Source organism: Tripterygium wilfordii, chromosome 13 (genome assembly GCF_013401445.1).
Source record: "Tripterygium wilfordii isolate XIE 37 chromosome 13, ASM1340144v1, whole genome shotgun sequence".
NCBI lineage: Eukaryota > Viridiplantae > Streptophyta > Magnoliopsida > Celastrales > Celastraceae > Tripterygium > Tripterygium wilfordii.
In genome coordinates, this window is record NC_052244.1 from 10,298,934 (window position 1) to 10,324,557 (window position 25,624).

Sequence of the window (25,624 nt, forward strand, 5' to 3'; positions counted from 1 at the left end):
TATAAAGTATTGGTAATGAGATTACTCAAAATAAAAAATTAAAATTAAACCAAACATTGTTATATAATGTGAATACAATAACTATTACAATACAATGCTAACCAATCTGGATATGTAGCATACAACATTTCATTAACTGTACAAAGGTATGTTCACAACCAAAAATATATGAAAGCGGTTGTTTTATACTCAAAAGTAATATATAAGAGCAAGGGAGCCGTTGATTGAACGACAATCACCTTGCATGTAAGGGATCGTCCACTCATTAGGGTGTGGATTCAAATCCTACCTCTCTCCAAATCCCTGTTTAAAAAAAAAAGAAAAAGTAATATATAAGAACACAGTACTGAATTGCTAATATTCAAAAGAAGTTGTACAATATTACTCAAATAACTAACCAAGAGTGCAACTCCAGGTTCTGCACGCACACAAAATCTTGAAGATTTTAGGCTCCAGATGCTCTTCAAAAAGAAAGTTTGATGAAGACCAAAATGTGCAAAGCTAAAATATATAGCACAAAAGCGGACCTAAGCAGCATAAACCTGTTCTGATGATAACTCCTACCAATGTGAGGTTTGTGCTGAGGATCAATAATGTAATCCGACAATGAATATCTATTTTCTGAATTGCTTCTTCCAAATCGGTTCCTAGCAGCATTCATTTCTATGTTGCTGCTTTCAAGCCTCTGCCATAATCCATTTAATCTTTCTAGTTCCGTTTCTTTCAAATGGATTTCACTAACCAAGCCTTCCGCTTGAACCTATAAACAGCAGGGACAGTGCAACATTTTCCTCATTAAAAAAAGACATTCAATTTTCAGGAACATGCACAACACAACAACAACAATAGAAATAACCATAATATTGAAGTTGGAACAAATAACAATATGATATGCATGCTATCAGCTAACCAACCTGCTTTGTCTCTAGTTGCTCAATTAGGCTACGAAGCTGTTTATCCAATATCTTCTATCGCTGTACTACAGAAACAGAGAGTCATGCTTCAGAACAGATAATTTAATAGTGCTTGCGAAATAAGTTAAAATGTTTGGAGTCTCTAGATCATGTCTTTGCAAAGGACGTTAGATATAAGCCAATAAATAAATATCATTCTTAAAAAGTACATCAGTTCTGGGGGAAAGTGCTCACATCATAAGTACGAGGTTAGCCCTTGCATGGAGGGAGGGAGTGGGGAGGGGTAAGAGATCTTTCACCCGAGACCCTAATTTTAGAAAAATGGGAAACAGAAATTATATTAAATTTAAAAAGCACCATGAAGGTGCCAAAACAGTTATCACTTTTGCAATAACTTAATCACGCTTTCCCTTACAGTATCATCCCTTCAGATGCTAAGTGGTATTATTAATAAGAAGAAGAAGAAGAATATGCAAAAAGCATACAGTTGAAACTATTGGCACGACTCCTTGTGATACTGTCTAGACGATTACTGGCATAAAAAAAAAGAAAAAAGAAAAATAAAGTCTACATTCCCCATATATGCACGCAATAAATATAATGAAGGTTGCAATCTTTTACTCTTTTTTTTTTCTTCTCCTTTTGTAAGATATTCACATGGTTCATGGGTTGGAGTAATGGACATATATTATAAAGAGTTTTGACCAGCTACAGTATCTTGTTGTCTTTTTTTTTTCTTTTTTTTTTCATTTTTCCTTTTGTGCCGAACATAAGAGGGAAGAAGCCAATTACTTTTCCTATATCACTACAGGATTAGGAGAGTGTAGTTGTAGACCAAGATGAATGTGTAGAAGAATCTACGCAGTCACTTTTCCTAATGGATTTATGTAGGCAACCCTGAATTGTTTTAGATTGATGTGTTGAGTCTGTTGACGATGATGGGCTTTAAATTCATACTCTCTTTTTTTATTATTATTCTTCTTGTATTCGAATGAGCTAGTGCTTTTGGTCAACAACTATTCTCCAGAAGTAGGAAATCAAATAGCCTTCTGCCCTCTATTTCCCAACAGTCACAGAAGTCTGAATATAAGATACCTGGAGAAGGCTACTTCAGTGCATTATCCTGCACTTCTGCCCATTTTATCTCTAAATCTTGGACTATTTCTTCCATGGTACTCTGGGATGAAAAAAACATTTTCACATAACAAAAACAAAAGATAAAAAATAAGGGAACACAAATAACATGATGATAACAACAGCCAAAGTACTAGTTCTCTTTTTTTGCTCTCCATCTCCTCCACTATAGCAGATTTGGAAGCCTCGTCTTCTGATCTAGCTTCAACTGTCATTTCAGATTCATTCACCGATTCACCAGCCTTTCCAAGTTGACTATCGTCTGATGCAATTTGAGGATTTTCCAGTTCTTCTTTCAACTTTTTCTCTGTTTCATCTATTTCCTAGAATCACAAATCAGTTAAAAAGGAATTCACTGCAGCTGATCCATCCCAGACGATCAAGGAAAAGTTTTTGAAGTCTGATCTTTATTTTCACCTTAGTAGGCTCATGAGGTCATTATGAAAGGTACAATGACAACAAAAAGATACTAAAGCACATTTCTTTTGGAAGTAATACGCATCAAAATGAGAATGCATAAAGAGAACTCCCAAAAAATACATGCCCCTGAACATGATGAGATGCGTCTAACAACAGAGTATGTGAGACACGTCGATGCAAGAATCAGCACTGACCTCAAGCTTTCTCCTTAGTAAATCTGCTTCCTGTATTTTCTCCTGTATCTTATTCTCGTAATCTGATATAGCCTATTATAATTCTGGGCCCCTTGGGCCTCCCACCTAAAAGGTCCTGTATCTTATTCTCGCAATCTGATATAGCCTATTATAATTCTGGGCCCCTTAGGCCTCCCTCCTAAAAGGCCTATTAAGAGGGAGAAGGACTTGCTCTTATATATTGCACTTCACATGGGTTTTTACCCGATGTGGAACATTTCGTCCTAACACCCCCCTGCACTCGTGAAGGGGGTATCAAAGCCCAAGGCACAACGAGTGGACTTCTTATCAGGGACGAGCGCACACCTGCTCCGATACCATATTATAAAGTTGGGCCCTTGACCCTCCCCTAAAAGGCATATTAAGGGGAGGAATGCTTGCCCCTTATAAACTGAATATTGTTGTTGTCTCCTAAAAGGCCTATTAAGAGGGAGAAGGGCTTGCTCTTATATATTGCACTTCACATGGGTTTTTACCCGATGTGGAACATTTCGTCCTAACACCCCCTGCACTCGTGAAGGGGGTGTCAAAGCCCAATGCACAACGAGTGGACTTCTTATCAGGGACGAGCGCACACCTGCTCCGATACCATATTATAAAGTTGGGCCCTTGACCCTTCCCTAAAAGGCCTATTAAGGGGAGGAATGCTTGCCCATTATAAACTGAATATTGTTGTTTTCTCCTAAAAGGCCTATTAAAAGGGAGAAGGGCTTGCTCTTATATATTGCACTTCATATGGGTTTTTACCCGATGTGGAACATTTCGTCCTAAAGCCCAAGGCACAATGAGTGGACTTCTTATCAGGGACGAGCGCACACCTGCTCCGATACCATATTATAAAGTTGGGCCCTTGGCCCTCCCCTAAAAGGCCTATTAAGGGGAGGAATGCTTGCCCCTTATAAACTGAATATTATTGTTGTTTTTAACCGATGTGGGACTTTGTCCAACACCCCCTCGCATTCGTGGACTGGGTATCTCTGCCCAAGGCCCAACGAGTGGACTTCTTATCGAGGAAGTGCGCACAACGGTTTGCTTCGATACCATCTTATAAAGTTGGGCCCTTGGCCCTCCCCCTAAAAAGCCTATTAAGAGGGAGAAGAGCTTGCTCTTATATATTGCACTTCACATGGTTTTTTACCCGATGTGGGACATTTCGTCCTAACATAGCCTTATCATATGCAGCATTTTCTTCCTGCAACGTCTCCGTCCTTAAATGTGACTGAAGACAGTCAGTAAAATTATTAGTTCTTCAAAGGCCAGAGAAGGAAAAATACTCAGCCATTAATACCAACAATGTTATATCAAATGCCTACAAAATGCTTGGTTACCACCATTAAAATCATTGTTCATCAAATACCTAAAAATATGTGGAAAAATGACGATAACATATTTGAATATATTATGAGAAGTATCAATTCTGTAGTTCCATTATAAGAAATGCAATGAATCAGAGGAACTGAGAGACCTGTTCACGGGTTGCTGAGTGAGAGTTCAATTGGAGGGCAAGAGTCGGAGATCTTGGATCGAACGGATGAGGGAGGTGGCTTTCTGGTGCAATTCTTGTGCTTATTTCTACTGCTCTTCAGTTAATATCAATGGAATTTTGTCGTTGTTGCTTTGACCTCCGTGAGCTTTCACCATGTCTGCTGCCCACGCTCGTAAACCCGCCATCTCTCCCTCGGACCTCCTGACAACAATGCCAAATACTATTGCTAGAGTCAGCGAAGAAGATAAACCTTTGCATACCCGGGTTGGGTTTCCTTCTAAGCCCGGCCCAATTTGGAAACTTGGGCGCTTTTGAACATATATAAATAGAACGGAAGGACTACATATCTATATTGGTAAATAGAATGTGCATATTTAATGAATATTCAAAAAAGTAATGCTAAAAACCCAAAATATGACATCCATTTTAACTCCCAATTCTATGTATCATGTGAAATAGTCACGCTAGGTTGTTATACCAAATGGGGTTCTTGTTTCGTAATTTGACATCTACCGGGCTTGTCTATTTAGTGTTATTTTGGTTGACAACTTGTTTTTTAAGGGCCCTATATTGTTGACTTTTATTGTCTTTTCATTGGGTCGTGGGATTTTGTTGGGGAGTTCAGAACTAACCCAAAATCAAAACCAAATTGAAAAATTTAATTCGATTTTATCGATGTAATTTTTACATCGAAGGAAAAAAAAACAATGTTGAAAGAAAGAAATAATAAAAAAAACACAAGAATGTACGTGGCTCGATAACTTGCCAAGTCCATGGATGTCTAATATTTTATTCAAGAAGTGAGTGTGTCACCCTCTCCTTTGTCTGAATGGTACATGATGCATTTATAGTACGAAGGCTAGGTGCGGTTATGCAAATTGGATGTCGTTACTGATGTAATATTTCTCGCAAGTGCACAAGAGTCTACGAACAGTACAATGTATGCAAGTACGAGGTCGATCCCACAGAGACTAGTTAATCTAATTAATGTACCTAACTTGATGAATGCTTCAGAAATTGTGATGAATGAGAATATGTATAATGTAATTAAACTAAACTAACAAATGAGTTAAAATTCAGATTTTTTTGTGATATCAATATGAGAAGAACACTAGGGCAATGATTTCACCTAGTACTCTTATCACAAGCATTCAACTAACAAACACACAATTATGGTTCTGATTCAAGGGTTGATTCTTTCTTAAATATGTTGGTTCGTTCGTTCGCGGTGCCAACAAATATTATTAACAATGGATTAATCCTGTTCGGTTCGCAGTTTTTAACCCAAGACTAACAACTCATTACGATCTAAAGAACTATAACAACCAATCAATCCCCTAAACCTTGTTCATGGCAGTCGACAATTGATTTCCTTAATTTCAGTTCCACTAAGACATGTGAATTCGGTTCGTTCCTTAGTCCTAGCTAGATGAATCTAGTTGAGCATTCAATTGGTGATCAAGCAATCAAACAAACAATAGACTATAAGCATGGTAATTAAAAACATGAATCCTTGAACCAAAATTATGCATCCATTAAATTGAAATACTTGCAATATTCATACTAGGCTACATCAAGCCCTAGCAAAGAGGTTTAGTTACAACTCATCTTCAAAGTATCAAAAAGAAATCTAAGAAGAGAAATCATGGAAAAGAAATCTAAGAAGAGAAATCATGGAAAAGAGTTGAAGAAAATCCCCTTGATTTGTTGGAGTTGTTGTTGGGTAGGAAACCTTCAGATCCTTGAATCCCTATGAAAGCTTGGTGAGAAGGAGCTTTGTAGCCTCAAAACCCAGGAAAAGAGTTCAGAGTTTCCTCAACTCGGCCGCCCTCTTTTATATCCTTAAAAGTCCCAGAAAAACCTAATTTTGGTGTATTTCGGAAAGCTGCTACGTCGACCTCCGCTCGAGCGGTGATGGCTGCTCGAGCGGTCAAAGATGTAGCTTCTGTGGCAGCAGCTACCTTCAGCTCCGCTCGATCTCTGTGGGGCGCTTGAGCGGAATACTAGGCCGCTTGAGCGGTCATTTGTGCTCGAGCGGCCATTAGTGCTCCAGTGGTCCTATATATGATTCCAATTGCAATTTACTCCTCTCTTTGATCCGTATCTTTGCTCCAACTCCTCCTACCATAAAAATACAAGGAACATGAATAATATCAATCTAATTCCATAAAGAATTACCGAGAACATAATGCACTTAAGCACAAAAATGTGGTAAAATATATGTACATCAAATACCCCCACACTTATCTTTTGCTCGTCCTCGAGTAAATTACTCCGTCATTAATCTCAGAAAGTCATACCACTGTAATCACTCCAAAAGAACTTACCCAAATCTCAACTCAAAGATTAAATGAAACCAGAATCACAAACCGTCATATTCATCTCAAAATTTACAAGAGTAACCATTCATCACATAACGTTTAGCTTCAACTTCAAATCTCACAGATGATTCACTCAGAATAAAAATTCACACCGAAGTTGCCAAACTACTCTCAAAAGAAGCGTATGTGGGCGGAATAATGTAAGAAGATAACAAAATCCCACATACAAGTCAAGAAGAACGCACTATGAAAGAAAATAAAAATTAGATCTCGTCAACGGATACCACTTACCAAGAATCGTGAACAATATCTCGGATCACTTCTCAAAATCAAACCAAGTCATTCTCAAGATCAAGTAGGACTTTTTAGGCTTGTAACGTAAGGCTAGGGGTATAGTATAGGTAAAAGCAAAGGTAAGGAAATACATAAAATTCAAGAGACATCAAAATTTCCAAATAGCAATCCGAACCCTTCTCTAAATATTTAATTCCCAATCAATTCACAAAACACCTACACTTTCCAACTCTTTGAAACTTCTCACCCTACATCAACAATATAAGAGCTACCAATAATCATTCCTTAGAATTCTCTTTCTTCCTCATTGATTCTTGTTTTTTTTTTTCTTTTTTTTTTTCTTTTTTTACTTCCTTGCAATACCCCCACACTGACCTCCCTTCTTTCATAACCAAAGCACAACTCCAATAAATTTATCAAAACACATCAACAATCAACTCTTGTTCAATTATTCATTCAACTCAATAGTTTTCAAAAGGAGATAAGAAATTCAGTTTTCCTTCATCAAATGAACCTCAAATTAAATAGGGTAAGGTTGATTGGCCATGACAAAAAGGTTTGTGTTTAGGCTCAAAGAGGGTACTAGCGATAAATATATGTAAGGGTAGGCTAGAAAGATAACCAAACGAATCAAAGAAGGCCTACCTTCCTCTCTTAAGATCAACATGATCATCATAAGAAAGGTTCATCAAGACATAAATTCACAACGATATTCTTGGCAAACAATCAAAACAAGGCATATGAGATCTATTTCAAGTAAGTTTAAGCACAAAAACAAAAATTATGGAGTAGACAAAATCCCTCAGAACAAACGATTGGCTCAAAATCTCACCGGGCATAAGTCTCCAAAATTTGTATGTGATAAACGACACCATGCAATTTCTCGACTTCACATGCAAGGTAATGATTCACGACATATTTAATCTCCAAACATAAAATTCAAGCAGATCATCTTTAGAGTAGTTGAGCGACACAAATTACTTTCATCATTGCGAAGAAGCATCTAACCCAAAACGCACAACAAAGACTCTAACTAATCCTAACAGCCCGTTGTCGTAGGGAATCACGATGGTATTTAGCGCATACCATAAGCCTTTAAACCCCTAGGTGTCCCTAGTGGACGAGTTATAGTCTCGTGAGGGCTTACCAGGACGATACCCACAAACATCACAATTGTTCTTTTTTTTTTTTTTTTTTAATTTTTTTTATAACCACATACTGCTAACATAAGAGATTCAGATACATGCCTATGGTAAGCAAATAGCAATTAATACATACCGTATCTTGGATCCAAAAGTCACTCCAAAGGTCACCCCAAAAATCACCCCCCCACACTTAGATAGTGCAGTGTCCCCAATGCAGAAAAAAATAAAATAAAATAAAATAAAACAAAGAAACACACAAAAGTGGGAACAACACAACCTGAGAGTAATCATGGTGGAGGTGGAACATCGGGTGGTGGGCACCCCAAGAAATCTATAAGTGCTTCCTGGCTAGCTCTAAGCAGTGTCAACTCTGTTCGGACATCTTCAAATCCATTCATGACATAAGCACGTAAGCTGGCTTGCTCCTCAGCAACAGTACGAAGTTCAGTACCCAAGATCTCAAATCGCTCAATCAAAGTAGGCGCACCAGAACTCCCGTGAGAAGAACCGGAAACACCTCTCATTCTCAAGGCAATCCTATCCATATGTGATCGGCTTAGATTCCATGAGCTCATAGAGAAAGTGTCCATAGGAAAATCAACAGCCGGCTTCTCGCGCAAAGTAATCTCATGCTTCTGCAGCAACCGAGTAATAAGGCGAGGGAAAAGAAGAAACTGATTTGACTGATTCTCCAACCTGCTTTTAACCAAAAGCATTTGTTCTACAAAGACTTCACCGACGTCAAACCACTCTTTCTTAAGCATAGCATATAAAACCTCCAAAAATGGACCCCGCCGTTCCTGATCATGTCCTATAGGAATCAAATTCTTCTTGACAACGGTGTCAATAAGTCTCATATATTTTGGAAGTTGGGAACGTGTCACAAAGCACTGGCCAGAATATGTCTCAGTGGTGAGAGCCATAATGATATCGGCCATAAATGGAACTGTGGACCGCTCAAACCCAGTATTGGGAACAAATTCCCGAGGAAACCCGATTAACTCACATAAGTCCGTAGTAGAGAACTGAATAACTTGCTGCTCAATAGTTACGGAATATGACTTTGGATCGTCAGTCATACTCTCGTGTTCCTCGCCCTGAATTTCAGTAAGTGTGCGGTAAAAAGCTCGCACTGCCTTTGTATACACGCGCAACTGATCACCAGGGTCAGGATCCAAAAGGTACTCAAGAGAGTGCGTGGTGAGATATTGCATTGCTTCCTGGTGTTCGGGCAGTGCACGCACATTAGCAGCAATGCGTGTCTCCTTTTCAAGAGGAGCCTCAGTATAAATATCAGCACCCTTTTTGAATGAAGTGGTAGGTGGAGCAACAGCTTTGCGCTTTCCCATTAAACCTTCGGTAAGTTCTTTTGGCTGAATCAATTTGTCATGTGCTGCCTTAGTGCGTTCCTTGTAGAGCTTTGCATTTTCATAAGCTTCAAGACGGAGCTCCTCTAACTCGTTGAGTTGTAACTTTCTTTCTGTACCTGCAGCTTGTATATCAAAATTTAATTTCTTTATAGCCCAATACGCCCGGTGCTCGAGTTCCATAGGCAAGTGACATGCTTTTCCAAACACAAGACGATAAGGACTCATACCAATCGGTGTTTTGAAAGCTGTCCGATATGCCCACAAAGCATCATTAAGCTTAATAGCCCAATCTTTCCTAGTGGAGTTGACAGTTTTCTCCAAAATTCGTTTGATCTCCCTATTGCTAACTTCCACTTGACCCGATGTTTGAGGATGGTATGGGGTGGCTATTTTGTGAGTGATGTTGTATTTTTTTAACAAGGCTTCAAAAGGCTTATTGCAAAAATGACTACCACCATCACTAATAATGGCCCTAGGGGTTCCAAATCTAGTAAAAATCATATCCTTAAGGAATGTAAGAACAACCCTATGGTCATTGGTCCTAGTAGCTAGGGCTTCAACCCATTTAGAGACGTAATCCACTGCTACAAGGATATAAGTGTAGCCATAAGAAGGGGGAAACGGGCCCATAAAATCAATACCCCACACATCAAACATCTCAACCACAAGAATGCTATTCAAAGGCATTTCATTCCTTCTACCAATATTTCCCGACCTTTGACAACTATTACATCTAGCACAAAAGTGGAATGCATCTTTAAAAAGCGTAGGCCAGAAAAAACCTGATTGGAGCACTTTTAAAGCTGTTTTCTTAGCTCCAAAGTGTCCACCACAAGCAAGATCATGTGCATGTCGTAGAATGTTCTCTTGTTCTTCTTCAGGAACGCACCGGCGAATGATTTGGTCGGGTCCATGCTTGAACAAATAAGGATCCTCCCAATAATAGTGCTTGACCGATGCCAAAAATCTCTTCTTTTCCTGAAAAGTTAGTCCTTCTTGAAGTACGCCACAAGCAAGATAATTAACAAAATCAGCATACCATGGCTCCTTTGAATGGACAATCAAGAGTTGTTCATCCGGAAAAGTCTCATTGATCGGCACCTGATTCTCTTGACAAAATCCTTCTTCCACAATGCGTGATAGGTGATCGGCCACCACATTCTCACTACCCTTTTTATCTTTGATCTCCAAGTCGAACTCTTGAAGTAAGAGGATCCACCGAATCAACCTAGGCTTGGCATCTTTCTTATTCAACAAATACTTTAAAGCCGCATGGTCAGTATAAACAATTACTTTGGAACCAACTAGATAAGCACGAAATTTTTCCAAAGCAAATACCACTGCCAACAACTCTTTTTCTGTGGTGGAGTAATTCAGTTGTGCGTCATTCAAAGTACGACTAGCATAATAAATAACATGGGACGCCTTACCATCCTTTTGACCAAGAACCGCACCAACCGCATAATCAGATGCATCACACATAAGCTCAAATGGTAACGACCAATTGGGAGTAGAAATAATAGGAGACGAGGTCAATGCATGTTTCAACACATTAAAAGCTGCCAAGCACTCTTTGTCAAAATCAAAAACTGCATCTTTAGCCAATAAATCGCAAAGAGGTTTGGTGATCTTAGAAAAATCTTTGATGAAACGTCTATAAAAACCCGCATGTCCTAAAAAACTTCTAACACCTTTAACAGAAGTAGGGGAAGGTAAATTTTTTATCAAGTCAATTTTTGCTTTGTCTACCTCAATCCCCTCGTGAGACACTACATGTCCTAGCACGATACCCCTCCTAACCATGAAATGACATTTTTCCCAATTCAAAATTAAATTCGTCGCTTGACATCGTTGCAAAACTAGAGCTAAATTTTCAAGGCATGCATCAAAAGAAGATCCAAAAACTGAAAAATCATCCATGAATACCTCAATTATTCGCTCCACCATGTCGGAAAAAATTGCCATCATGCAACGTTGGAAAGTAGCGGGGGCATTGCACAATCCGAAGGGCATCCTTCTATAAGCGAATGTACCGAATGGGCATGTGAAGGTGGTCTTTTCTTGATCCTCAGGTGCAATCGGAATTTGATTATAACCTGAAAACCCATCAAGAAAACAATAGTGAGAATGACCCGATAAGCGTTCAAGCATTTGATCAATGAAAGGGAGAGGAAAATGATCCTTTCTAGTGGCGGTATTCAACTTCCGATAGTCAATGCACACTCTCCATCCGGTAGTCATCCTTGTAGGAATGAGTTCATCATCCTTGTTCTTTACCACCGTGATACCGGATTTCTTTGGCACTACTTGAACTGGACTTACCCACTTGCTATCCGAAATTGGATAGATCACCCCCACATCGAGCAATTTGAGGACTTCGGCTCTCACCACTTCCTTCATGTTTGGATTGAGTCTTCTTTGTGATTCTCGTGATGGTCTTACCTCATCCTCCATTAAAATTCTATGCATGCACAAGGTGGGGCTAAGGCCTTTGATATCGGCAATAGTCCATCCCAAAGCCGTTTGATGATGTTTAAGCACTTGAATGAGACTCTTCTCCTCTTCCTTAGTCAAATCCGTAGCAATAATTACCGGAAGAGTCTCATCTTTACCTATGTATGCATACTTGAGATGTTGTGGCAATGGTTTTAATTCCAACTTTGGTGGAGAGATGATAGATGGTTCGAGCTTTGTCTTATTCATCACCAATGGCTCAATTGGAGGCGTGTACCTTGGTTGATATGGTATGGTGTGCTCTAAGACCGCTCCAACACTTTCAATTGCTTCTTCTTCACTAGGTGATCCTATCAAAACCTGTTCAAGATCCGTAATTTCATTATGCACAAAGGTAGATGTAATCAACGTATCTATTATATCAATAGAGAAACACGTATCAAGTGAAGTAGAAGGAAAAGAGAGAGCTTCAAACACTTTAAGTTCCACAGTTTCTCCCAAAACGGTCATTGTCAAGGTACCGTCCTTCACTCGGATGCATGTGTCTGCAGTTGCCATGAATGGCCGACCAAGAAGTATAGGTGCATCATGTCCATTTATCCCACTTTCTTCCGTATCTAAAATTATGAAATCTGCAGGAAGAATGAGTTTATCTACTTGAACCAAAATATCTTCTACAATACCTTTAGGATACCTCACAGAACGATCGGCAAGCTCAAGACGAACTGTAGTCTTCTTCATTCCTTGGATTCCAAGTTCCTTGTAAACCGAGAATGGCATTAAGTTGATGCTTGCTCCAAGATCTAGCATCGCATGTCCATGTCGCTTGCTGCCAATGGTGATGGGTATATCAAAGCTACCTGGATCAGATAACTTAGGTGGAAGGTCCCTTTGAAGAATTGCACTCACGTTCTTATTCAACTTGACTCCTTCGTTAGGTGCAAACTTTAGCTTATGAGTCTTCAAACTCTTCAAGAATTTCCCATATGCCGGAATCTGTTCTATCACATCAAGCAAGGGCAAGTTAATTTGAACTTTACTCAACACATCATAAATTTCTTTGAAATACTTATCCTGCTTGTTTTGCTTAAGACGACCTGGGAATGGAATAGGTGGCATGTAAGGATTGACTTCCTTATGGAGAACACTCGTATTGCCTTCCTTAGAATGAGTGGCAGGTGGAGTAGGCTCAGATTTTTCAACATCTTGTTGAACATCTTCTTGTTCTTTTTCACCTACATCCACAACGTCATTAATGTCATCAACACCATTATTAATAACCTTACCACGTCGAAGATGAATGGCCTTGGCTTGTTCATTGTTCTTCGGATTGATAACAGTTTGACTAGGAAATTTTCCAGCCTCCCTTTGGCTTAATGCCTCAGCGATTTGACCAACTTGAGCCTCCAACTTTTGTTGACTAATAGCCAATTGCCGCACCATGTCCTCCAATGTGGTGGTTGGTGGATTGGCTTGGTTCTGGGTATTCTTCCATGAAAAATTTGGATGTGCTCGAAAACCTGGGTTATGCATCCATTAAATTGAAGAATGAGTGGTTTGACGTCGGTGAAATCAATTGGATAGACGACATTGAAATCAATAGATTTTTTTGTGATACTTTGAAGATGAGAAGAACACTAGGGCAATGATTTCACCTAGTACTCTTATCACAAGCATTCAACTAACAAACACACAATTATGGTTCTGATTCAAGGGTTGATTCTTTCTTAAATATGTTGGTTCGTTCGTTCGCGGTGCCAACAAATATTATTAACAATGGATTAATCCTGTTCGGTTCGCAGTTTTTAACCCAAGACTAACAACTCATTACGATCTAAAGAACTATAACAACCAATCAATCCCCTAAACCTTGTTCATGGCAGTCGACAATTGATTTCCTTAATTTCAGTTCCACTAAGACATGTGAATTCGGTTCGTTCCTTAGTCCTAGCTAGATGAATCTAGTTGAGCATTCAATTGGTGATCAAGCAATCAAACAAACAATAGACTATAAGCATGGTAATTAAAAACATGAATCCTTGAACCAAAATTATGCATCCATTAAATTGAAATACTTGCAATATTCATACTAGGCTACATCAAGCCCTAGCAAAGAGGTTTAGTTACAACTCATCTTCAAAGTATCAAAAAGAAATCTAAGAAGAGAAATCATGGAAAAGAAATCTAAGAAGAGAAATCATGGAAAAGAAATCTAAGAAGAGAAATCATGGAAAAGAGTTGAAGAAAATCCCCTTGATTTGTTGGAGTTGTTGTTGGGTAGGAAACCTTCAGATCCTTGAATCCCTATGAAAGCTTGGTGAGAAGGAGCTTTGTAGCCTCAAAACCCAGGAAAAGAGTTCAGAGTTTCCTCAACTCGGCCGCCCTCTTTTATATCCTTAAAAGTCCCAGAAAAACCTAATTTTGGTGTATTTCGGAAAGCTGCTACGTCGACCTCCGCTCGAGCGGTGATGGCTACTCGAGCGGTCAAAGATGTAGCTTCTGTGGCAGCAGCAGCTACCTTCAGCTCCGCTCGATCTCTGTGGGGCGCTTGAGCGGAATACTAGGCCGCTTGAGCGGTCATTTGTGCTCGAGCGGCCATTAGTGCTCCAGTGGTCCTATATATGATTCCAATTGCAATTTACTCCTCTCTTTGATCCGTATCTTTGCTCCAACTCCTCCTACCATAAAAATACAAGGAACATGAATAATATCAATCTAATTCCATAAAGAATTACCGAGAACATAATGCACTTAAGCACAAAAATGTGGTAAAATATATGTACATCAAATACCCCCACACTTATCTTTTGCTCGTCCTCGAGTAAATTACTCCGTCATTAATCTCAGAAAGTCATACCACTGTAATCACTCCAAAAGAACTTACCCAAATCTCAACTCAAAGATTAAATGAAACCAGAATCACAAACCGTCATATTCATCTCAAAATTTACAAGAGTAACCATTCATCACATAACGTTTAGCTTCAACTTCAAATCTCACAGATGATTCACTCAGAATAAAAATTCACACCGAAGTTGCCAAACTACTCTCAAAAGAAGCGTATGTGGGCGGAATAATGTAAGAAGATAACAAAATCCCACATACAAGTCAAGAAGAACGCACTATGAAAGAAAATAAAAATTAGATCTCGTCAACGGATACCACTTACCAAGAATCGTGAACAATATCTCGGATCACTTCTCAAAATCAAACCAAGTCATTCTCAAGATCAAGTAGGACTTTTTAGGCTTGTAACGTAAGGCTAGGGGTATAGTATAGGTAAAAGCAAAGGTAAGGAAATACATAAAATTCAAGAGACATCAAAATTTCCAAATAGCAATCCGAACCCTTCTCTAAATATTTAATTCCCAATCAATTCACAAAACACCTACACTTTCCAACTCTTTGAAACTTCTCACCCTACATCAACAATATAAGAGCTACCAATAATCATTCCTTAGAATTCTCTTTCTTCCTCATTGATTCTTGTTTTTTTTTTCTTTTTTTTTTCTTTTTTTTTTTCTTTTTTTACTTCCTTGCAATACCCCCACACTGACCTCCCTTCTTTCATAACCAAAGCACAACTCCAATAAATTTATCAAAACACATCAACAATCAACTCTTGTTCAATTATTCATTCAACTCAATAGTTTTCAAAAGGAGATAAGAAATTCAGTTTTCCTTCATCAAATGAACCTCAAATTAAATAGGGTAAGGTTGATTGGCCATGACAAAAAGGTTTGTGTTTAGGCTCAAAGAGGGTACTAGCGATAAATATATGTAAGGGTAGGCTAGAAAGATAACCAAACGAATCAAAGAAGGCCTACCTTCCTCTCTTAAGATCAACATGATCATCATAAGAAAGGTTCATCAAGACATAAATTCACAACGATATTCTTGGCAAACAATCAAAACAAGGCATATGAGATCTATTTCAAGTAAGTTTAAGCACAAAAACAAAAATTATGGAGTAGACAAAATCCCTCAGAACAAACGATTGGCTCAAAATCTCACCGGGCATAAGTCTCCAAAATTTGTATGTGATAAACGACACCATGCAATTTCTCGACTTCACATGCAAGGTAATGATTCACGACATATTTAATCTCCAAACATAAAATTCAAGCAGATCATCTTTAGAGTAGTTGAGCGACACAAATTACTTTCATCATTGCGAAGAAGCATCTAACCCAAAACGCACAACAAAGACTCTAACTAATCCTAACAGCCCGTTGTCGTAGGGAATCACGATGGTATTTAGCGCATACCATAAGCCTTTAAACCCCTAGGTGTCCCTAGTGGACGAGTTATAGTCTCGTGAGGGCTTACCAGGACCATACCCACAAACATCACAATTGTTCTTTTTTTTTTTTTTTTTTAATTTTTTTTATAACCACATACTGCTAACATAAGAGATTCAGATACATGCCTATGGTAAGCAAATAGCAATTAATACATACCGTATCTTGGATCCAAAAGTCACTCCAAAGGTCACCCCAAAAATCACCCCCCCCACACTTAGATAGTGCAGTGTCCCCAATGCAGAAAAAAATAAAATAAAATAAAATAAAACAAAGAAACACACAAAAGTGGGAACAACACAACCTGAGAGTAATCATGGTGGAGGTGGAACATCGGGTGGTGGGCACCCCAAGAAATCTATAAGTGCTTCCTGGCTAGCTCTAAGCAGTGTCAACTCTGTTCGGACATCTTCAAATCCATTCATGACATAAGCACGTAAGCTGGCTTGCTCCTCAGCAACAGTACGAAGTTCAGTACCCAAGATCTCAAATCGCTCAATCAAAGTAGGCGCACCAGAACTCCCGTGAGAAGAACCGGAAACACCTCTTATTCTCAAGGCAATCCTATCCATATGTGATCGGCTTAGATTCCATGAGCTCATAGAGAAAGTGTCCATAGGAAAATCAACAGCCGGCTTCTCGCGCAAAGTAATCTCATGCTTCTGCAGCAACCGAGTAATAAGGCGAGGGAAAAGAAGAAACTGATTTGACTGATTCTCCAACCTGCTTTTAACCAAAAGCATTTGTTCTACAAAGACTTCACCGACGTCAAAATTATGCATGAAAGGAGAGACTAGTTAAACCGAAATTATGGCAGTCGAAAATCCTTGAACCAAAATTATGCATCCATTAAATTGAAATACTTGCAATATTCATACTAGGCTACATCAAGCCCTAGCAAAGAGGTTTAGTTACAACTCATCTTCAAAGTATCAAAAAGAAATCTAAGAAGAGAAATCATGGAAAAGAAATCTAAGAAGAGAAATCATGGAAAAGAGTTGAAGAAAATCCCCTTGATTTGTTGGAGTTGTTGTTGGGTAGGAAACCTTCAGATCCTTGAATCCCTATGAAAGCTTGGTGAGAAGGAGCTTTGTAGCCTCAAAACCCAGGAAAAGAGTTCAGAGTTTCCTCAACTCGGCCGCCCTCTTTTATATCCTTAAAAGTCCCAGAAAAACCTAATTTTGGTGTATTTCGGAAAGCTGCTACGTCGACCTCCGCTCGAGCGGTGATGGCTGCTCGAGCGGTCAAAGATGTAGCTTCTGTGGCAGCAGCTACCTTCAGCTCCGCTCGATCTCTGTGGGGCGCTTGAGCGGAATACTAGGCCGCTTGAGCGGTCATTTGTGCTCGAGCGGCCATTAGTGCTCCAGTGGTCCTATATATGATTCCAATTGCAATTTACTCCTCTCTTTGATCCGTATCTTTGCTCCAACTCCTCCTACCATAAAAATACAAGGAACATGAATAATATCAATCTAATTCCATAAAGAATTACCGAGAACATAATGCACTTAAGCACAAAAATGTGGTAAAATATATGTACATCAGTTACACCGGTTGCATCTCTTAATAAACACTTGCGATAACTGTTGTCCGAACTGCTACCTCTTTCAATATTGGAGTAGTTGGAACTGGCTAGGTCATCAGTTGAAATTGTCTTGTCCCTATCATCTCATACGGAGGAATAACCTCCTCAGTTGTGCGTTCTTTCAATATTTTCCACCATAGATTCGGTTTTTTGGTTTTAGAATTTTGATAATTTTGATTTTTGGTTTGGTTTTTAAAAATAAATTTTGGTTTGAACCCGAAGACCGCAATAATTAATATGTGTTGATAAATTAGTTGTCTCGAACAGTTAAGTAAATGGTATGTAACATATACTCATATTTTTTTCATAATCGACTTCTGGATACATGATCCAACGGTCAAAATTCTATATACTTGGCATCTATTTTTTTTCAAATGTTAAAAATGAGGGATTGGAAGAAGAGGTGATCCAATCTAATTATATCACATTAAACAATCATCAAATATAACACATGTAACAATAAACTTAGCAGTTGAATGTGAAAAATAATTCCAAATGTACTCCCTTCATTTAGAATAACTAACAAACCAAAATATTTGATATTTTTTGGAATAGAAAAGGATATACTCTTGATAAATTATGAACATGGATTAGTGATACGTGGCAGAACAACATGAAGCTCCCACATTGCCAAATGTAGAGCCCCATGCCACCAAACCCCTACTCCTAATTTTCAGTGGAAGCGCTTCTTGTTTTCCTCAAAGGACGAAACGACATCGCATTTCAATAATATGCTCAAAATTCCCGCAGACTCTTTAACCCTATCCGGCTATCGCTCCAGTCTCTTTCAGAGTCGGTCTGCGTCTGATTCACGCCTTTAACCCAAACCCGAACTCCACTATATATAAAAGCCCACACCACACACCTCTCTCTCTCCTTCTGTTCTCCACAACGCGCTCTCTCTCAAATTCAAATCCGGATCCACATCCACCGCTGTCGATTTCGACTCCGAATCCTCTCTCTCTCTCGCTCTAAATTATCTTATCCGAAGAACTGTTTCGCTCTCTAGAAACAATGAGGAAAGGAGCTAAGAGGAAGACGAGAGAGGCCAAACCATCGTCGTCGCAAGAGAACCACAAAGAAACCAAAAAAGCCGCTTCTCGAGCCAAGCGGGTCAAGGCATCCAAACCCGAGACAGAGCCTGAGTACTTTGAGGATAAGCGGAACTTGGTAGCACTTGCTAATTTTTGAGTTTTTGTTCTCTGATTGCGTTCTGTGCTTCTATAGGTTTGATTGCATATGATATAGTGTGGTTAGGTCTATGATTGAGTTCTAAATTGGATGTTCAGAACGAATGAATTCTTCAGTTAGTGTTTTAGGTTTGCTGTTTGGACAGAATTGAATTGATTTTGATTAGTGATTGTGACTAATTTTGCTTGCGTAGATAAATATTTTTTGTTGGTTTTGAAGATTCTAGAAATTTAATGTCGGCGTATTTTTCTTGAGTTCCCCTCATGTAATTCAATGATTGCAGGTGAAGTTTTAGTTGCTAGTTCAGCTAGCATTATTGTTGCTAGTTTTGCATCTCAAATTGTGGCACGACCATGAATTTTTTTCTTGTGTCCTCCCCTCCCCCACCCCCAGTGAAGATATTCTATAATATATAATGCAAGTGCTGCTCTGCATTGCTTTTTGAATGGAATATGCTGCTTAAGTTTGTTTATGCATGTGTTCTTACATGGTTGAAGGCCTTTTTTAATATTTGAATTATGTTTTTGTTTTGTTTACCCGGACTGTGTTTATATTATGTAGGAAGATTTATGGAAGGAAGCATTTCCTGTTGGGACAGAGGTGTGATTAGAATTTCAAGCTTACTAATTCTAAATATGTTGTTGCTCTTGTTGGCTGTTATGTTGCATAATTCTGTTGCTTATTTTGATTATACATTTGTGCCAGTGGGATCAATTGGACTCGGTCTACCAGTTCAATTGGAACTTCTCGAATTTAGAAGTAAGTTGTTGGATCATCTCCATATCTGATATCTAAGCGAAGGATTTTACTCTTCTCGCTTCTTATTTGTCCATTAGTAAATTCTTTGGTTTGCTTGAGCTAATTGAATTACTTAGTAATAAGTGCTAACTTTCCGTTCTTATTGAGGTCAGGATGCATTTAAAGAGGGTAAAAAGCTACATGGGAAGAAAGTTTATCTCTTTGGTTGTACAGAGCGTAAGTTATCTTAAACCTGAATTTGTACTTCTCTTTTGATGCTAAGAAGATTCTGGAATCCATATCCATTGAAAAAGGATTTTGGTTATCCAGTATTATCATAGACTTACTTTCAAAATCTCCCTTGTATGATTTTTGACCTTGTGGTTCTTAAACAAAGCATTTAGACATGTCTTCCTCTTCTTCTCTGTTATTTCCCCCCTTCTTTGCCCTGGATTTGTTTAGATATATATTAACACTGTTGCTTGTTTCTACAGCTCAATTGGTCCATTTCAAGGGTGAAAGCAAAATCGTATGCATACCTGTGGTAGTGGCTGTAAGTCTATTGAGCTAGTTGCTTTTGTATTTTGATTTTACTAGCTGGTTTTGGGATGAATATAATAATATATTACTACTGTTGATGTTGATTTGCAAGACTTGTGACATCTGCCCGCTGCCTATGCTTTTTCTATGTGGGTGTGTATCATAGTAACTTAGTAAGGAATTTCTTGTCTTGTAGGTTGTATCTCCTTTCCCCCCTTCAGATAAGATTGGGATTAACTCTGTTCAAAGAGAGGCCGAAGAAATAGTTCCGATGAAACAAATGAAAATGGACTGGGTTCCATACATTCCCCTCGAAGATAGGTGCTAAACTTTGATTCCTTACTGTTGATTTTGAGCTGATCCACTGCAATGTTTTTCCTTCACCATATTTAAAGTTTTGATTTTATTCATTTATCTATCTCCTGCAGAGACGTGCGAGTGGACAGGCTAAAATCACAAATATTTATTCTGAGCTGTACTCAGAGAAGGTAATTTTTCATTTCTTCTTCAGTTCTTCTTTCCTCTATTTATCTCTCTATCTATCTATTTACGGTGAACTATAAATATGATTCCATTTGTAGGTTTTTGATGTAAAGTCTGTAAGACAATGAGCTATTTGTAATTGTTCAATTATCAAGCATTTGTCTACATAAAAAATGTAGCGCTTTTATCTTTATCACCATGGGGGAAAATTCTTTGTTTTTCCCTTTTTTTTATTGACAATTTTGGTGTTTGGACATTTAGTAACCAACTCATGTGTGCAAAGCTCTTGTAATTTATTAAGGTGGTGTCGGGAAAGGAAAGATGTACGCAATTTTACTGTCGCTTAGTGGTGAGGATATTTTTTAGGAATTGAACTCATGACCTCTAGGTAGCAGCTGAACAACTTTTCGTTAGGCCAAGTTTGTCCATTAGAGAATTCATTTTCATAAAATTTGTAATGTTTACATATGCTTTGGCATGGTGGTGGACTTTTTTGAATCATAAGAATTGTGGGTTCAGGCCAAACTAAAATTGGCTTTAGTCCTGAGAGTGATATCGCAACAGTAAATGGGTGCCATGTTACGGGATCACTAGTGTTTGCCTAGAATGCAAATACATGGTTTTTCAAATTCATAATCCAAGCCAAAGGACAAGCTTTAATGGATATCTAAAAGACTTTTTGTGCATTATCCAGTTAGTGCATTGGATAATGTATTGCATTTTCCAAAAGAAAACGAGTTTTCTTTCTGGATAATAGTTTAGTCAAGGGAAAAAAGGAGTTATTAATTCTCTGGCACAACTGGTAGAAGTGTGGGTGCAAGAGTATTTCTTTGCTTTTGGTGTGTATTTATAGGTAGTATGAATTGTCTGCGCTTGTCTCACACCAATTGGTCAATATCCTTTGTTTGAGCCCTAATTTATTGCATTTTGCTGCATGGGCTGTTCTCTGACATGGCTCATACCACATATTTATGTGGAGTGGGGTAATTCCTGATGGGGGGAAGTCGCATCACTATTAAGCATTGAGTGGTGAAAAGAACGAGTATCGAATGATGTGGCATAGGACTTTAGAGTGAAAAGCATGCTTTCTGATCCTCAGGTGCTGTAGAATTTTAATCTCCTTTCCATGATTGTTTCTATGTAATTGACTAATTGCAATCCCCTCACCCTCCTTCTCTGTTTTTTTAATGGTATGCTGGGTGGTATGAGTGGGTTTGAATACATGCTTTATCATTTTCAATTAGAGCCTCTTTCTAAACATGATATGTATGAGATTTTTTGTACCTTTTTATTTTGTTTGCCCGGCTTAACGGTTAGTGTTGAATGAAGTCTCCTTTTTAATTTATGAATCTTCTTGCATTAATGATTATTTTGATGTGCATATTTGAGTTGGTGTGCTCAGTTATGGTTTTCTTTATTTCTTATGCATATGCCATATGATTGCTTCTGCAGGACTGCTCTGAAACATTTGAAGATAGACCGGCTTAAGAAATATGAGTACTGCCTGCCTTGTGAGTTTCAAAGATATTCCCTGATGTTCCTATTGCTGCATTTCACAATGAATTTTAGCATGAATAATCTGACATTTTAACTTTTATGTTATATCTTTTCATTCTAAAATCTAATTGGACAATATTGGTGATTTGTGACAATGCTCAAATTTGGACCAATTTTTGTTGTTTGGTTTGACGTGCAAAGTTATAGAATTTCACTAGATATGTGAATGTATAACTTTACTGGTTGTGTGATGTGACTGCTATTTTGACAGATTTCTACCAACCACTCAAGGAAGATGAGCTCGAACAGAGCACTGAGGTTCAAATCATTTATCCAGCTGAGCCAAAACCGGTAAGAGTTGTTTTGTGATGAGAGAAAAAAATGGATACCAATATATTTGAATGACTGCTAAACTTGCGGTGACTTCAGAAATCAAAATTTGTGCTAAACTTGCGCTGAGTTCTGAGAGTCAAATTTTGTGCTAAATTTGCGCTGGCTTCAGAAATTCAAATTTGTTTGTTTTGTTCTGGTTGTCAAATTTTCACAAGTGTAACTGAGGCAGACAACGAATATTTAAATTGATTTCTTTTGGGCCCTTGCAGGTTTTCTGTGAATTTGATTGGGAGTTGGATGAACTTGAGGTACAGAGATGTCCTTTTCTAAAGTTAATATGCTTGTATGACCTGTGGATGTAATCTCGTGTAATAGTTAAGCAATGTGAATCAATTACTTGTTTGGTATTTCTGTATGCTGTTTATAAATTTTAAGCTAAATATTACCTCTTGGTATTATGCTATAGCTAGTTTGATGTAGTACTAGGACTTCTATTTGATTTTCTTTTTAATTCTGAAAGGTCTTTTTCATCTCTGAAAACTGTCATAAAATGCACCCTTTTGTTTACATTAGTGTATCATGAGTCATGACTAGTTATTGTTACTGCTATTATTGTTGGAACTCTTCCAACCATTAGATGATATTTTTTGCTCTAGAAGGCTATCAGCTGAACATCCTTCTGTTTGCTGACATGATCACATGACTCATAATATTATTTTGTCATCATTCAGATTGTTGTTGCTTCTATTAAGTGTTGTGGAATAGGTTCAGTTTCCTATCTTGTACTTTGTCAAACTAGACTATTTGATACTAAATATCCCTGTTAATTTGTAGGAGTTCACTGATAATCTTATCAAGGAGGAGGAATTGTCTGAAGATCAGAAAGATGCTTTTAAGGTGACATTTAATTGAAATCTGTTTGTGATTTTGAAAATTTGGTTTTGCCATATTTTCAAAATGTTAAATGAACTTGCTATTTTTCCTTGTCAGGATTTTGTTAAAGAGAAAGTTCGTGAAGCAAAGAAAGCAAATCGAGAGGTAATTTAGTGGTTACATACATGGTTGTCAAAGGCGCAAACTTGGATATTTTGGGAAGTTTTACTAATATACAGTTTTGTAGGCAAGAGAGGCCAGGAAGAAAGCCCTTCAAGAAATGAGTGAGGAAACTAAGGCCGCATATGAAAATATGAGTTTTTATAAGTTTTATCCTGTATCTACTCCAGATTCACCTGATGTATCAACTGTTAAGGTATTGTTTGAAGCATTGATATTGGGTATCTCTGTACCTCTTACTTCGAAATCATTTTCTGTTCAGAATTTGGTTTGTTACATATAGTTTTGGTGCAAAGAACGAACTTTGACCTAAGGTAGATAACTTTCCTGACAGAAGTTCAATTGTATCACTTAGCATTTGAATTTTTGAATGTTTCTTTTGTGTTTTATATTCATGCTGTTAGAGCATTCCATGTTTTGGCATGCCAATAGTTGTTCCTATATATCGTTGTCGACTTTGTTGGTGTTTTGAACTTTAACTTATGGACAGTAAAATAGACTTAAATCAATTAGATTTGATGTCAAAGCCTCCAATGAACTTAGTCAGCTTGTCTCGTTTGTAATGAGGTATGTTGATACTTGGTCGTTATTTTGACTCATAGGATCTGCATGATAAATGATTTTAAATGGTTAATCTGATTTAAGCATCTCTCTTGAACTAGTTGATTTGTCTTGGATTTTGGCTGTTGTTCGTAATATAGCTGAAAGCCATTCATTCAAAGAATATTCTCAAAATCTTACCTTAAAAATAATTTAGCAAAGTTGTGTTATTTCTCAGTGTTCTTTTCTCTTATTTAAATAATCCATAACAAATGTGCGCAATTTTTTAGCGAGATAGTATGGCAACACATTCTTTGCGAACGGCTTAAAATATTTTCCATAGCTAAACTCCTTCGAGTTTACTTAGGTTGAATGGTCTGTGACTTTAGTTGAGTCGAGATTTCATTTATAGCATGTATCTTCTTATAGAGGGGCTCTTACTTTCTCTCATGAGTCTAAGTCATAGTAATTCCCTTACCTATTTGGCTTAAAGTTATACCAAAGATTGAGAACAGGAATCACATTTTGCGATGTTTGCTACCCGTATGCAACATGTGGGATTTTGCAATAGTGGGCACTTGAAACAGTTAGGACTGAGGCAAGAAAATGAGGCTTGTAGTAACTGGAACATCTTGTATGATGCACTCTTATAGAGTTTAAGAGTGCCGCTTGATAGCTCTTCAGAATAAACATTTTCATCTCTTCAGAATTTTGTAACAGTTATGGGGATGTTTGGTTATTGTTACTACTTGCTTTCAGCATCATCACTAAAGATGTTTTTGTAAAGTGACATTGAGGTTTCCTTTCTGATATTGGATCGCATTTACCTTGTACAATTTCCCTTGTTTAACAAAAGGAATTTGCTAACCTGCCCTTTTCGCTATTTTGTTTTGTTTTGTTTTGCAGTCTCCCTTTATAAACAGGTACTATGGGAAGGCTCATGAGGTCCTGTGATGGGTCATTGAACTGTGCTGAGATTAAAGGATAGATGTTACTAGCCCGCTTGGCTGTTGAAGGCATCTTTTTATGTCAAACATGACAATTGTTCGGAAGGCATGCTCCTGCTGCTGCCCATATTCATATTTCCTTGATCATTCATGGTGAGAAAGATGCAAACTTACGGTTTCATTAGATTTAGATGAATTCATTGCCGCTCTAGTTGCCAGATAGAATTTGTACAACACAATGTTGAGGTGTGATACCTTTGAGCTTCAGGTCCTTAAATTTTCCTGTAGCTTGAATTGTCTCTGTTCCCTTCATCTCTTCATTCTCTTGAGAAAGTTCTTATCAAAGAACCTGAATTTTTGTATGATCAGTTCAATTTAGAGCAAATGAATGGCAATATTCGTTTAAAGTTATACACTTATATGGTACGGTAATACAATTATATGTAAGATGTAGTTGCATTATTTGGTAATCTTTCTTTTTTCCTTACTATTTGAATGACTGAGTATGAAATGCCTTTTAAGTTGTTGGCTTTGGTTGAATTTATGCGTTTGTCTGATAATAGTTTTTAAAAGCTTGGACTTGTTTTCGTAGTTTGTAAACTATGAAGGGTGAACTAAATAATTATAAGATGATATATGAGTTCC

General features: G+C 37.9%; 2 protein-coding genes and 1 pseudogene across 2 annotated transcripts; 1 reads left to right on the top strand and 2 right to left on the bottom strand.

Moving 5' to 3' along the window:
- Positions 1-150: 150 nt before the first annotated feature.
- LOC120013645 lies at positions 151-4,482 on the bottom strand (annotated as a pseudogene).
- A 2,634-nt stretch (positions 4,483-7,116) lies between these two features.
- Positions 7,117-13,304, bottom strand: LOC120012551. Its single transcript, XM_038863995.1, has one exon. The coding sequence runs from the start codon at positions 13,302-13,304 to the stop codon at positions 8,235-8,237; it is 5,070 nt and encodes a 1,689-aa protein (XP_038719923.1). The 3' UTR covers positions 7,117-8,234.
- Positions 13,305-18,519: 5,215 nt separating this feature from the next.
- LOC120011936 (protein HEAT INTOLERANT 4-like) lies at positions 18,520-25,426 on the top strand. The gene is made up of 14 exons (XM_038863113.1): positions 18,520-18,827; positions 19,410-19,448; positions 19,554-19,607; positions 19,760-19,823; positions 20,081-20,139; positions 20,323-20,447; positions 20,555-20,614; positions 22,062-22,120; positions 22,378-22,457; positions 22,709-22,747; positions 23,274-23,336; positions 23,430-23,477; positions 23,560-23,688; positions 24,939-25,426. Exons 1-14 carry the CDS (start codon positions 18,672-18,674, stop codon positions 24,984-24,986), a joined length of 1,023 nt encoding a protein of 340 aa, XP_038719041.1. The 5' UTR covers positions 18,520-18,671; the 3' UTR covers positions 24,987-25,426.
- Positions 25,427-25,624: the final 198 nt, after the last annotated feature.

What these genes read in the sequence shown, in the direction of transcription:
- LOC120012551 (XM_038863995.1), bottom strand. Translation starts at nt 13,304, where the DNA reads ATGCATAACCCAGGTTTTCGAGCACATCCAAATTTTTCATGGAAGAAT.
- LOC120011936 (XM_038863113.1), top strand. Translation starts at nt 18,672, where the DNA reads ATGAGGAAAGGAGCTAAGAGGAAGACGAGAGAGGCCAAACCATCGTCG. An exon ending in TTGAGGATAAGCGGAACTTG is followed by an intron (nt 18,828 to 19,409) that starts GTAGCACTTGCT and finishes TATATTATGTAG; the next exon opens with GAAGATTTATGGAAGGAAGC. An exon ending in GGAACTTCTCGAATTTAGAA is followed by an intron (nt 19,608 to 19,759) that starts GTAAGTTGTTGG and finishes TATTGAGGTCAG; the next exon opens with GATGCATTTAAAGAGGGTAA.